Source organism: Scyliorhinus torazame, chromosome 7 (assembly GCF_047496885.1).
Source record: "Scyliorhinus torazame isolate Kashiwa2021f chromosome 7, sScyTor2.1, whole genome shotgun sequence".
NCBI lineage: Eukaryota > Metazoa > Chordata > Chondrichthyes > Carcharhiniformes > Scyliorhinidae > Scyliorhinus > Scyliorhinus torazame.
The window spans coordinates 303,900,579-303,915,906 of NC_092713.1; the positions used below are offsets into that span (position 1 = coordinate 303,900,579).

General features: G+C 48.0%; 1 protein-coding gene across 3 annotated transcripts in view; it reads left to right on the forward strand.

The window, feature by feature from the left end:
• The first annotated feature begins 247 nt into the window (after positions 1-247).
• The window catches only part of rnf130 (ring finger protein 130), a 282,069-nt gene continuing 266,988 nt past the window's right edge, over positions 248-15,328 (forward strand). For 2 of the 3 annotated variants that reach the window (XM_072512681.1, XM_072512682.1), the window contains exon 1: positions 249-989. In XM_072512681.1, the coding sequence (XP_072368782.1) occupies positions 470-989 (520 nt within the window). In that variant the 5' untranslated portion in view covers positions 249-469. Of the gene's footprint in view, positions 990-15,328 lie in introns of all 3 variants that reach the window. The other variant, XM_072512683.1, reaches the window with a different exon arrangement.

The following is a 15,328-nucleotide window of genomic DNA, read 5'->3' on the forward strand; positions in this document are numbered from 1 at the left end:
GATGGGATCGAGGTGGGGGTGGGGCTGGGCTGCGTATGCTCAAATAGAAGGGGTGGGGCTGGGTGCGCTGGCCAGGTGGGCGAGGCCGGGTTGCGCATGCTCTAATAGAAGGGGTGGGACTGGGCGCTTTCGGGTGGAGCGAGACCGGGCTGCGCATGCTCTAATAGAAGGGGTGGGGCTGCGCGCTCTCGGCAGGTGGGCGAGGCCGGACTGCGCATGCTCGGATGGGGGAGAGAGAAGAGGAGCCTATTCCGCGCATGCGCCCTTTCCGCCGGCGCTCGGCTGTCAAAAGCTGAGGCGGATGTTTTTAACGGACACGCGGCGGGAATGAAAAACCGATCGTGACCGACCGCTTGGGTCTATTGAAAATGCCCCATTGGAGGTGGAAGCAAAAGTGCTGAGGTGAACCGGTGCCGGTTTTAGCCGGAGGAGCGAGAAAAGACCGTTTTTCGTTACTTGGGGGAAGCATATGCGGCGGTTGAACGCGTGCTGGAGGATGAGGCGGGCGTCTCGCGCGGGCCCGCCACCCCTGGTGCCCGCCGCCTACTCGGCCGCCTACTTGTTGCTGCTACTGTTCCCCGCCGGGGGTCGGGCCCAGACCGAGCTCCCGGATCACGACAGCGTCAAGGGCGAGCTGGTGGTCGCCGCCGTGAAGGTGTCGTACGTGGATCGGGCCAGCGGGCAGCGCGTCCCGGTGCCGGGCCGCGGCGAGGACGGCCGCTACGGCCGGGAGTCCCCCAAGGAAGGGGTGGAGGGCGGCACGGTGCTGGTGCCCGCCTGGGTGCCCGGTACCCAGCGCAACCTGCAGGGCTGCGACCCGCACACCCGCTTCGCCGTGCCGCCCGACACCCGGCGCTGGATCGCGCTGCTGAACCGGGGCAACTGCACCTTCAAACAGAAGATCCTGCGGGCGGCCGCCCAGAAGGCGGCGGCTGTGGTCATTTATCACAACGTGTCGGACGAGAAGCCAATTACCATGTCCCACAAAGGTAATACATACTGAGGGTGGGTGGACAGAGGGTGTGGGGTTGATAGTACTGGGACCCGGCATCTCATCGACAAGGAGGGGGATTAATCTAGCAGGGATGGGGACTAAACCAGCAGAGAGGCAGGAATCAAACAATGTGTGGGGAGAGGGGAGAGGGGGGGGGGGGGGGGGGTGCGGGGAATGAACACCGCAGAGAGAGAGGGTGGGAGATGAACACCGCAGAGAGAGGTGACAGATGAACACAGCAGAGAGAGAGGGTGGTAGATGAACACCACAGAGAGAGAGGGTGGTAGATGAACGCAGCAGAGAGAGAGGGTGGTAGATTAACGCAGCAGAGAGAGAGGGTGGTAGATGAACACCACAGAGAGAGAGGGTGACAGATGAACACCGCAGAGAGAGAGGGTGACAGATGAACACCGCAGAGAGAGAGGGTGACAGATGAACACCGCAGAGAGAGAGGGTGACAGATGAACACCGCAGAGAGAGAGGGTGACAGATGAACACCGCAGAGAGAGAGGGTGACAGATGAACACCGCAGAGAGAGAGGGTGACAGATGAACACCGCAGAGAGAGAGGGTGACAGATGAACACAACAGAGAGAGAGGGTGGTAGATGAACACAGCAGAGAGAGAGGGTGACAGATGAACACAACATAGAGAGAGGGTGGTAGATGAACACAGCAGAGAGAGAGAGGGTGGTAGATGAACACCACAGAGAGAGAGGGTGGTAGATGAATACCGCAGAGAGAGAGGGTGGTAGATGAACACCACAGAGAGAGAGGGTGGTAGATGAACACAGCAGAGAAAGAGGGTGGTAGATGAACACAGCAGAGAGAGAGGGTGGTAGATGAACACTGCAGAGAGGGTGACAGATGAACACCGCAGAGAGAGAAGGTGGTAGATGAACACCACAGAGAGAGAGGGTGGTAGATGAACACCGCAGAGAGAGAGAGGGTGACAGATGAACACCGCAGAGAGAGAGGGTGGGAGATGAACACCGCAGAGAGAGGTGACAGATGAACACAGCAGAGAGAGAGGGTGGTAGATGAACACCGCAGAGAGAGAGGGTGGTAGATGAACACCGCAGAGAGAGAGGGTGGTAGATGAACACCGCAGAGAGAGAGGGTGGTAGATGAACACCACAGAGCGAGAGGGTGGTAGATGAATACCACAGAAAGAGAGGGTGGTACATGAACACCGCAGAGAGAGGTAACAGATGAACACAGCAGAGAGAGAGGGTGGTAGATGAACACCGCAGAGAGAAGGGTGGTAGATGAACACCGCAGAGAGAGAAGGTGGTAGATGAACACCGCAGAGAGAGAGGGTGGTAGATGAACACCACAGAGAGAGAGGGTGGTAGATGAACACCGCAGAGAGAGGTGACAGATGAACACAGCAGAGAGAGAGGGTGGTAGATGAATACCGCAGAGAGAGAGGGTGGTAGATGAACACCTCAGAGAGAGAGGGTGGTAGATGAACACCGCAGAGAGAGAGGGTGGTAGATGAACACCACAGAGAGAGAGGGTGGTAGATGAACACCACAGAGAGAGAGGGTGGTAGATGAACACCACAGAGAGAGAGGGTGGTAGATGAACACAGCAGAGAGAGAGAGGGTGGTAGATGAACACAGCAGAGAGAGAGGGTGGTAGATGAACACCGCAGAGAGAGAGGGTGGTAGATGAATACAGCAGAGAGAGAGGGTGGTAGATGAACACAGCAGAGAAAGAGGGTGGTAGATGAACACAGCAGAGAGAGAGGGTGGTAGATGAACACCACAGCGAGGGTGGTAGATGAACACAGCAGAGAGAGAGGGTGGTAGATGAACACAGCAGAGAGAGAGGGTGGTAGATGAACACAGCAGAGAAAGAGGGTGGTAGATGAACACAGCCGAGAGGGAACGGTGGGATTACTTCAGCCGAGAGAGCAAGGGGGGGGGATTAACCCAGCCGAGAACGAAAGTGAGCGGTGGAATAATTCAGCTGAGAGAAAGCGGTGAGATTAACCCAGCCGAGAGTGAGCGGGAGAGATTAACCCAGCCGAGAGAGAGCGGGGGATTAACTCAGCCGAGAGATAGCAGGGGGATTAACCCAGCCGAGAGATATGGGGGGGGATTAACCCAGCCGAGAGGGAGCGGTGGGATTGACCCTGCCGAGAGGGAGCGGGGGATTAACTCAGCCAAGAGGGGGCGGTGGGATTAACCCCGTTGAGGGAGAGCGGGGGATTAACCCAGCCGAGAGCGAGCGGAGGGATTAACCCAGCCGAGACAGAGAGCGGGGGAATTAACCCAGCCGAGAAGGGGGATTAACCCAGCCGAGAACGAGAGTGAGCAGTGGGATTAATTTAGCCGAGAGAGAGCAGTGGGATTAACCCAGCCGAGAGGGAGCAGGGGGGATTAACCCAGCCGAGAGGGAGGGGGGGGGTATTAACCCAGTCGAGAGGGAGCTGGGGCGATTAACCCAGCCGAGAGGGAGCGGGAGGGGGTGAACCCAGCTGAGAGGGAGCGGTGGGATTAACCCAGCACAGCAGTGGGATTAACCCAGCAGAGAGGGAGCGGGGGGGATTAACCCAGCCGAGAGGGAGTGGGGGGGATTAACCCAGCCGAGAGAGTGCGGGGGGATTAACCCATCCGAGAGCGGGGGGGATTAACCCAGCCGAGTGGGAGCGGGGGGGATTAACCCAACCGAGAGGGAGTGGAGGGGCTTAACCCAACCGAGAGAGAGCGGGGGGATTAACCCACCCGGGAGGGGGATTAACCCAGCCGAGAGAGCGCGGGATTTACTCAGATGGGAGAGTGAGGAGATTAACCAATCTTGGGGTGGGGGGCGGCGATTAACCCAGCCGAGAGAGGGGAGGGGGATATTAACACAGCGGTGATGGGGAGTGGGGGTAGTAATTAAACTGGAAGAGCGGATTAAGACAGCAGAGTATGAAGAGATTTAGCTGGCAGAGGGTGTGAATGAGATGGACTCAACCGGTCTTAAATGGGAGTGGATTAAACCAGCCGAGCGAGAGGGGCGAACAGGTGATAATTCAGGAGGGAATGTGGGAATTCATTGTGAGATTGGAATACACCGGCAAATAGAAAGTAATAACCCTGTAGAGAGCAATGAAGTAGCAAAGAGAGAGGAACACAGAGGGAGGGTAATTAAAAAGCAAATTAGAATGATTGCCTCCATTTTATTTGTGTGGCACAGAACAGAGCTTTGTCTTGCATATTAAACTATGAGGGTGGAATTCATAACCTTTAGATAAGAAATGTTGAAAATCTGAAATTAGAAAATACTGTTAATACAAGCAGGGAACATTGACAAATGAAGAAAAGAAAGAGATGGGTTAAAATTGAGATTTGAGAACCTCTTGTTACTCTTATGTGACTCCTTGTGTTTCTGCTTTGCAACACACCAGCCCTGCCCAGTGGTTGCTTTATGGTTTGGTTCTATGCTCTTATTGATTTTCTCCCTGATTGATTTTTGGAAATAAGCTTTGCATAAACCACAGACTATCTGCCCCATCTCATTAGGGAGAAGAGGACCTTTGTGCAATTTGCTTAAATGCTACCCAGAGCTCAGTTTGTCACCTTCCAGATGGCATTGAAATATCTAATATTAGAACACAACAATTGTCCCTTTGGGTCTTTTCTAAAATTAAAGCTCTTAAAGGCAGTTCAGTGAGCCCTTTACATAAAGTTTTTTCTTGTTCTCCAAAACCTCAACGGTAATTCACATTTGGTTCAAATTGCTCGACTGACATTGGTTGGTTTGTTTTTTGCCCTCTTTGTTTTAAATTGAGATTTAAGATGATTATATAAATGATTTAGATAAGGGAGCTAAATGTAATCTCCAAATTTGCAGATGATGCAAAGCTGGGTGAGAGAGTGAGCTGTGGGGAGGATGCAGTGATGCTTCAGTGTGATTTAGACAAATTGAGTGAGTGGGCAAATGCATGGCAGATGCAGTATAATGTGGATAAATATGAAGTTTGCTGTTTTGGCAGCAAAAACAGGAAGGCAGATTATTATCTTAATGCCTATTGATTGAGAGAGGGGAATGTGCAGCGAGACCTGGGTTTCCTTGTACACGAGTCGCTGAAAGTAAGCCTGCTGGTGGTGAAGAAAGAAAATGGTTTGTTGGCTTCACAGTGAGAGGATTCGAGTACAGGAGTAGGGATGTACTGATTTACGAGGAGAGATTGAGTTAGTTAGGATTATATTCACTGGAGTTTAGAAGGGGGGTGGGGAGAAATCTCTATGAAATTCTGACAGGATTATTAGGTTGATGCAGGAAGGATGTTCCTGATGGCGGGTGTAGAACCAGGGGTCACAGTCTAAGATATGGGATAAACCATTTTTAGGACTGAAATTAGGAGAAATTTCTTCACCCAGAGAGGTGGTGAGCCTGTGGGATTCTCTCCTACGAAAAGCAGTTGAGGCCAAAACATTGTTTTCTTTCAGGAAGGAGTTAGATATTGATTTCTTTGGCTAAGTGGATCAAAAGATATGGGGGGAAATGGGAACAAGTTACTGAATTGGATGACCAGACATGATCATAATGAATGGCAAAGCAGGCTCAAAAGGGCTGCATGGCATCCACCTGTTCATATTTTCTACATTTCTATGAAAGGGCTAAGGTTTATAAACCAGGGCACAATAAGATTGAGAGGATGAGTATGAGAGGTTAGCTGATTCACAAAGATTAACTTTGTACTCAAAAGTTTTAAAATAATTTACCAAATGTTTTTGCATTGCTGCAAAGTTGAAACCCCAGTTTTCAATACCAAGATTGTATTGTAACTCCTATTAGTGCTGTTGCAAAAGGCGTAATGTGTTGCAGCATTTGTGCTTGCTCTCAGCTGTTGCTGATGTTTGAGATTAAGGTTAGTTTCTTGTGTGTCATGTTTCACTGTTTTGGATTAGATTGCCCACAGCCTCTGCACCTGTTGTACCCAAAGTGCTTACACTTTCATCAGAAGACCTAACCTTCGCCATATTATGAGGCTATTAAGTGTTTTGTTAAGAAAGGTTTGACAACAGCCCAGGAATAAACCTGCCTGAATCAATAAACCAGCATACATAATCAAACAAAGATGGCCACCATGTTAGAGTGATAGTAGCACTCTTCAAGTCTTGCTCGAGAGTGAGTTGAGCGCAAATCTAGACTAATACCCCAACGCAATATTGAGGGAGCACTGCACTGCTGGACATGCTGATGAGATGTTCAACTGAGATTTTCTCTCCAAGATGACATTAAAAATCGTATTTTCTGAAGAAGAGGTGTGGAGTTCTTTCTGGTGGTCTGAGCCAATATTTATCTGGTCATTAATAAATTCCTGTTTGTGGGAACTTAGCCATCATGATTCCTAATTCCAAGTGACTGTACTTCAAAAGGTACCTCCTCAGCTGTAAAAGCTTGGAAAGCCATCAGGACAGGAAGTATAGTGTGCTACAGAAATGATAAGTCTTTTAATGGTTATTACAAATTAAATTTATTTCAGGAAATAAAATTTCAGGCTGTATAGGAGTGAGACATGACATGGTGAGTATAGTGTGCTTTGGAGGATCAGGTGACTTTTTGAACCTCTGGTTCCCATATTTTTCCAATACTGGCATCCTGTCTGGAGCTGCTGTCGGCTTCTTAACAGAGATTGATCAATATGGGCAGTCAGCAACTGCATTTCTGCATATCAATGGGATATCTGAATCGTCAAAGACCAATGAGATGTACCTTTTTTTCCCTGTAACTCCTGTGTTCCCAAGGCACCATCTTTCCTAGAAAGACAAGTATTAGCCAAATTACTACATAGAAATTATAGCTAGAACCAGACAATGGGTGGGCAAATGACATGCCACGGCAGCACAGAAGGTGCAAACCATTCACCCAACTCTGGCATCTACCTGGCTTTCACCCCCTCATGAGATCTAATGTGATCTCGCGAGACGATGCAATATAAATCCTGCCCATTGTGGGCAGGATCACTTTTGGCAAATCTTTATTAGAGCAAGACAGCTAGGCTCACTGAATTATGCAGTTTCTCGAGGCACCCGATCTATCCTCTTTGCCTTGCAGACCTCAGGCAAGTGCTGTTCAGTACTGGTTTCCATACACAAGGATGAGACAGAATGGCACTTGGATAGTGGGGGGGTTGCAGGGGATCGGAGGCCCCCAAGTGCATGCTCTTTTGGAAGGGTGGTACCCTGGCACTGCTGGGGGCACTATGCCTGACAGTGCCACTTAGGTGCCAGCCTGGCACTGCCAAGATGCCCAGGTGGCTCTGTCCACTTACAGACTTACAGGGGCACTGCCAGGGTACCAGGTTGGAACTGCCAAGCTTGCATTTTCTATGCGGCAGTGATCGGGCTAGGGGGTGCCCTGCGCCAGTATTTGCCGCGGGGGGACCCTCATCGTGAGTTGGGGACTTGGGCTTGGGGGGGGGGGGGCGGAGTCGGGGGTCACTTTGGGGGCTCCAGAGATCAGGACGGCATTTAAAAATGGCATCCTGATCTCTCACTTACACTGAGGTGTTTTGGCGAGTAGAGTTCCTTAGTGCACACGGCTATGTGCGGCCGTGCGTTTCCTGCTTAGATCCCCTATCTAACCTGAATGACGTTTAATAGCGTTGTGCTTCTCGGCATTATGAGCGCCGGGAAACACGTGGCTAATCGCGCTCCTTATTGGATTTTGTTCCCATTTAATTAAATCACGCTCAATGTAACACTCTGCTTTCTTTAACCAAATTTATGCTAAAATGCATTTTTGTGTTCCCAAATTTCAGGTTAGTCTTTACATTTTTGAACATTTACCATGCATTAACTGGCTTCTTAATTGATGTCACAGTCATACTAGCTCGGATGTTTGCACGGGATATTACGTTTCTTGCATTTGTCCTCCTCCATGTTGTTTTCATCCAAGCACCTGGGTTTGATTGGAGACTGGACTGAAAGGCAAAATATATCAATATATCATCCTTCGAAACAGCAAGGTTAAGAATCATTATTGGGTTTCCTTCTATAGAGCTCATTTTAATTAAAAAGTGGTTTCACATAAATATTTCCCCAAGATAGTGTATTATTAGTTTCAGCGCAATCATGAAACCCCAATATGACCTGCACTTTTTCTTATGCATTTATAAATTAAATCCAGGCTGCAGATATCATAGATGTGTTCTATGTGCATATTGTCAATGTGAACTTTTTATCCTTGCAAGTAACTATTGGAATTAAATTAGCATTCCTGCATGTTTTGGCTGGAAACTAAATGGCATTATTTTGTTTGAGCCCCAGAATGGTTTATTTGAAAGAGAAGTTGTACTGTGGTACACATTAGCTACAACAACCATCATAGAAACTAGGAGTAGGCTATTCGACCCTTTGAGCCTGCTCCGCCATTTAATATGATCATGGTTGATCCTCTATCTCAATGCCATATTCCTACTTTCTCCCCATACCCCTTGATGCCATTAAAATCTTTTAAAAATCCATCTCTTTCTTGAATATATTCAGTGAGTTAGTGTCCACAGCCTTCTGTGGTAGAGAATTCCACAAGTTCACTACCCTTTGAGTGAAGAAACATTATCCTCATCTCAGACCTAAACCTGAAACTGTGTCCCCTGGTTATAGATTCCCCAACCAGGGAAAAAAATCTTCCCTACATCTAGTCTGTCCAGCTCTGTTTCAATCAGATCTCCTCTCATCCTTCTAAACTTGCGTAAGTACAGACCCAGTTGAACCAATTTCTCTTCATAGGACACCCCTGCCAACCCTGGTATACATAATGTGGAGATGCCGGCGTTGAACTGTGGTGAGCACAGTAAGAAGTCTTACAACACCAGGTTAAAGTCCAACTTTAACCACCTGTTGGAAACAAACCTGTTGGACTCAAACCTGGTGTCGTACGACTTCTTACTGTGCTAATCCTGGAATAAGCCTAGTGCACCTCTGCCCCACTCCCTTAATGCAAATATATCCTTTCTTAGGCAGGGAGAGCAAAACCGCAATACTCGTGGTCTCACCAAGGCCCAGTATAACTGTAGTAAGACATCCCTACTTCTAAACTGAAATCCTCTTGCAATGAAGGCCAACATACCATTTACCTTCCAAATTGCTTGATGCACCTACTTCTACACATTCATTGACTGGTGTACAAGGACATCCAGATAGATCTTTGTACCTCCACATTTCCCAATGTATCACTATACTAATATTGTTACTTTTTATTTGCAATTTTGCACAATGACGGTTGTGGTTTAGAAATACATTAAAATACCAAGAGCCCCCCTCGTTCTCACATTTCATCTCACCAGCCTCCGTATCCTCCGCCATTTTTGCCAAGTCCAGCGTAATGCCACCACCAAGCACATCTTCCTTCACTCCCTCTGTCAACATTCCGCAGAGACCGTTCTCTCCGAGATAATCTAGTCCACTCCTCCACCACACCCAGTACCTTCCCATGCACTCGCAGAAGGTGTAACACCTGCCCCTTTACCTCTTCCATGCTTAACATCCCAGGACCTAAACACTCATTCCAGGTTAAGCAGTGTTTCACTTGCATCAGTTCCAATTTGGTCTATTGCATTTGTTGCTCCCAATGTGGTCTCCTCTATATCGGAGAGACAAAACGCAGACTGGGTGATCGCTTTGCTGAGCACCTTTGGTCTGTGCGCATTCAGGACCCTGACCTTCCCGTTGCTTGCCATTTTAACAAAAGACCCTGCTCCCATGCCCACATGTCTGTCCTTGGCGTGCTGCAATGTTCCAGTGAAGCTCAACGGAAACTGGAAGAACAACATCTCATCTTCCGATTAGGCACGTTACAACCTTCCAGTCTCAACATCGAATTCAACAATTTCAGATTATTAGCTGTACCCCACCTCGACCCATTTGTTTTCATCCCATTTCATTTTAACTGTCTTTTACCATTTCTTTCTTTCTTGGCTTTCTTAATATATATTGACTCCCCCTCTTCCCCCCCCCCCCCCTCAATCTTAGCCACCTTTCTTTACCCTTTCTCCTCTTTGCTTCCCCCTTCCCCTCCCCCTACATCTATAGTTCACCCTCTGATGTTAGTTTCTCTGCTGTTTGGCCTTTCACATCTTTTGTTCTCTGGGAACTGCCATTAGCACTCTTTCCCCTCGGTTTCTGTGACCATTAGCACCCGGTTTCCCTGGGTTTCTGTAGCCATTAGCACCCGGTTTCCCTGGGTTTCTGTAGCCATTAGCACCCGGTTTCCCTGGGTTTCTGTGGCTGTGACTCATCTTTCATTCTCACTCCACAGTATAAATATTTCCCACTTTCTCTGTCTGTTAGCTTTGACAAAGAATCATCGGACTCGAAACATTAGCTCTTTTCTCTCCCTACAGATACTGCTGAGATTTTCCAGCATTTTCTCTTTCGTTTCAGATTCCAGCATCCGCAGTAATTTGCTTTTATTAAAATACCATGTATTTTTAATAGATAAATAGCTGCCTTTTCTGGAGTGTATTATGTACGGGGGGCACAGGTGATGTGAGCGCAAGAGCAGCTGTGTTTTTGTGAGCTCTGCCTCCACTCGTCTTTTAATCCTTTATCCGAATGCACATTCCGTAATTATCTTTATTTTGGGATATATGTTTTGTTTATGTCACTGGATGATCCTGGTCAGAGTTTGGTGGTGAAAAGTTGTGTTGAATCGGAGAGAATCCTTGTTTGATTGGGATGGCTGGGGTGGGGTCCACCTTGCAGGGCGGTTTTGCTGGTGAGTGGGGCTAGGCCTTGATGGTGTTGTATGATTGCCATTGTAAACGATGCAGTTTTTTGGTGCTCACTTCAATGAACTGCGAAGTATCCTTGAGAGAAGATTTGACTGAGCACATTGTACCCGGTCTTCGAAGCCTAGGGTCAGGTGGAGGCCCCGGCCATTGGTCTTATGTTGTCCTGCCTATGATGCTTGTTGCGAGGTTAGAGGTGGCTGGCCATATCGAATCATCCCCTCGGGCTGGGACCTGGGTTTCTGGGCGATGGCATGGCAAAGGTGAAGCTACTTCATTCGATGGAACTTATGAGAGACCTTGAGTGTTTGGCGATCCTGTCATGGCCTTGGCCTTTCCAAGTGACATAGATGGTGTTATTTTCCTGCAGTTCATAATAATCCTGGACTTTATTCCCTTGTGATTTTGCTGTTGTTTTCATATTGTTGTCTTTTCTCCTGACAAGGTAGTACGATGCTTGAGCACGAGGGTGAGGATCGTTTGTTACAGCAAATACTATACTGAATTGGTAAAGTGATATGTGGCTTGTGCACATCTTATCAAATGTTTGTGCTGTAATCCTTGCATCCATCAGAAGGGAGTGCATTTTAGACACCCCTTATCTCATTTATGAAGAAGATGAATGTAGCCACGGCGGGGTGGATGGTTGGTGTGGTGGTGGGTGGTAGGGTTAGATTAGTCCTCACTTCGATTGAGGATAGCCCCCAGATTTAGCTAATTGTATTGGGTTTTCATTTTGTATATTGCTTTTTTTTTGTTGCTTTGAATATTGAGAATCTGTACTTGTCTCCTTTGATGGCCTTTGCAGATCATGTATCCTGGAGAGGACTGGGTTCTTTCTGATTCTCTTTTGTGGTTGGTGTTTTTAGGGTTATTGGGGGAGGAGGAAGTGAGTGGTGGCGCATCCCTAGGTGTGGTCAGTTTATCCCTGTTTGACTTGTTGAAGTGAGAGTCTGTATGCTATGTCTTTGCATTGTCTGGGCGCTTCTTTGGTTTGGGGGTAGGCTTGATGGGGGAGTTAAGCACCCTCCTCTGGGTCATCTTGTATATCGGTTTCTTGAATGTCCTTATCGGTCTTCTATGGGAGGCAGAGTACTTGTCTCTGTTGAGGCAGCGCTGCTCTGTCCCCTAATATCCTTCTTGCAAGGGCATACAGCGCTAGTCTGTCTAATGTTCTTGGGTTTACTCGGGAGTTCCTGCCTTGGGGGTGGGGGTTCTTCTCTTCATCTGGATGAACAGTGTGCTGTTATAAGCCTTGGTTTGGTCGGTGGGATGGTACGTTGCCCTGTTCTGGTGAGTAAGGTGCAGGGCTGGTTGGGTGATGGGTCCTGGCATGTGCTGGGGCTCTTTGGGGTATTGACTCCTTTGTCTCAAGAGTGTACTGGACTAGGCCAAGTCTGGTGCTGTGGTTGGTATCCTGTTGCCCAATTATGCTTGGGATGTCTCTTGAAGTCGCTTATTAGGGATGTCCTGAGAGGCTGAGTTTTTTTGATGTGTTTGAATATCCTTGACAATGCTATCAAGTGGCACTTACTGCTTATTGATGCTGAATTTGGCTCCTGTCAGGGCCACTCAGCTCCTGACCTGTTTACTAGCTTGATCTAAACATGGACAAAGGAGTTGAACTCGAGGTGAGGTCGAAGTGACTGTCCTTGACATTGAGGCAGCATTTGATGGACTGTGGCTTCAAAAGGCCCTGAGCAAAACTGAAGTGAATGGGAATTTGGGGGGGTGGGTGCAACTCTCCATAGGTTGGAGTCATAACTAGCACAAAAGGTAGTTGTGGTTGTTGGAAGTCAATTATGTCAGTCCTGGGGCATTGCTGCAGGAGTTCCTCAAGGTAGTATCCGAGGCCCAACCATCTTTACCTGCTTCATCGGTGACCCACCCCTTCATTCCATCATCAGAAGTAAGGATGCTCATCCATGATTTCACTATTCGTGACTCCCCAGATACTGAAGCAGCCTGTGTCAATATGCAACAAAATCTGGGCAACAGTCAGACTTGGGCCGATAAGTGGCAAGTAACATTCAGAGCATCCAAGAGATTCTATAGCATTACCATTGCTGATTCTCTCTCTATCAACATCCTGGGGTTACCGTTGACCAGCAACTGAACTGGACCAGCCATATAAATACTGTGGCCACAGACAGTCTGAGGATGCTATGAGTTTGCAGGGTGTTATTTCTGAATAACTAAATCAATTATTTTTATGATTATCACTGGTCTCAGCTCCTCTGCTCTTCCCTTCACACACCCCACAGTCCCTACCTGTGAACATCCCATTTCCATCCCCTCTCCAAGATCCCCAAAAGGACTGATATGACAGACCTACTGTTTCAGCCCATTCCTGCCCCACTTAACTGATTTCTTCCTATCTTAACTCTATTTTTTCTCTTGCCCAGTCTTTTCCCACCTGCATTCATGGCTCTTCTGTGTCCTTTGTCACTTTGAACAGTTTCCTAGCCCTGACCACTACCTACCCACGATGAACATTTAATTTCTCTACACCTCCATTCCCCAAAAGGATGGCTGAGGAGGGCTCTCTGCTTCTTCCTTGAATGGAGATCCATTCAGTCCCATCCATCACCACAATTTCTACCTGACTGAACTCATTTCCTCCAAATAAAGGGTGGTTCTGTAGAAACCCTTTTTGTGGGACATGTGGAGCATTTTTTGTTCCAATCCTACTGTGGGCCCTCTCCCTTTTTGTTTCTGGTGCATTGATGATTGTATCGGTGAAATCTGAATTGGAAAGTGTTGCCCTCTTTTCTCCGATTTCCACCCCTCTCTTCACATGATCCATTTCCAGCCTTTCCCTTCCTCGACTTCTATTTCTAGTGATAGACTATCAACCAATATTCACTGTTGACTCCCACGGCTACCTTGGCTACACTTCCTCACACCCTGATATCTGTAAGGACTGTTCAGTTCTCCCAGTTGCCCCATCTCCGTCACACCTGTTCTGATGAGGGAACCCTTTTCTGCCTGTGCTTCCAATATGTCTTTCTTTCTTCCACAACTGAGTATATTCCCACAGTAATTGACAGTGTCTTGGACCATTCCCATTCTGCTTCACATACCCCTCCGATTCTCCCTCACAACAATGAAGATCTGCACCTTCCACCCACCACCCTCCACATTCAGTTCTCAAGCATTATTGATGCAGGTAGGACAGTGGATGTTGTCTAAATGGACTTCAGCAAGGCTTTTGAGAAGGTCCCTCATGGCAGACTGGTACAAAAGGTGAAGTCACACGGGATCAGAGGTGAGCTGGCAAGATGGATACAGAACTGGCTAGGTCATAGAAGGCAGAGAGTAGCAATGGAAGGGTGCTTTTCTGATTGGAGGGCTGTGACTAGTGGTGTTCCGCAGGGATCAGTGCTGGGACCTTTGCTGTTCGTAGTATATATAAATGATTTGGAGGAAAATGTAACTGGTCTAATTAGTAAGTTTGCGGACGACACAAAGATTGGTGGAATTGCGGATAGCCATGAGGACTGTCAAGATGATACAGCAGGATTTAGATCGTTTGGAGACTTGGGCGGCGAGATGGCAGATGGAGTTTAATCCTGACAAATGTGAGGGAATGCATTTTGGAAGGTCTAATACAGGTAGGGAATATACAGTGAATGGTAGAACCCTCAAGCGTATTGACAGTCAGAGAGATCTAGGTGTACAGGTCCACAGGTCACTGAAAGGGGCAACACAGATGGAGAAGGTAGTCAAGAAGGCATACGGCATGCTTGCCTTCATTGGCCGGGCATTGAGCATAAAAATAGGCAAGTCATGTTGCAGCTCTATTGAACCTTAGTTAGGCCACACTTGGAGTATAGTGTTCAATTCTGGTCGCCACACTACCAGAAGGATGTGGAGGCTTTAGAGAGGGTGCAGAAGAGATTTACCAGGATGTTGCCTGGTATGGAGGGCATTAGCTATGAGAAGAGGTTGAATAAACTTGGTTTGTTCTCACTGGAACGAAGGAGGTTGAGGGGCGACCTGATAGAGGTCTACAAAATTATGAGGGGCATAGACAGAGTGGATAGTCAGCGACTTTTTCCCAGGGTAGAGGGGTCAATTACTAGGGGGCATTGGTTTAAGGTGCGAGGGGCAAGGTTTAGTGGAGATGTACGTGGTAAGTTGTTTTTACACAGAGGGTAGTGAGTGCCTGGAACTCGCTGCCGGAGGAGGTGGTGGAAGCAGGGACGATAGTGACATTTAAGGGGCATCTTGACAAATACATGAATAGGATGGGATTAGAGGGATATGAACCCCGGAAGTGTCGAAGATTTTCGTTTAGGCGGATAGCATGGTCAGCGCAGGCTTGGAGGGCCGAAGGGCCTGTTCCTGTGCTGTACTTTTCTTTGTTCATGATTGAATGGCGGAGCAGACTCGATGGGCCGAGTAGCCTAATTCTGCTCCTATGTCTTATGGTCTTATGACCCTGCACTTCTCTTTTCACCACTTCCTGCATGATGCCACCTAACACCTCATCCCTTCCTCTCACCTTTCCACATTCTAAAAGGACCTTTACCCCTGTGACATCCTGGTCTGGTCCACTCCTTGCTCTCCCCCAACACCCTCTCCCTTTCTCATGGCCTTG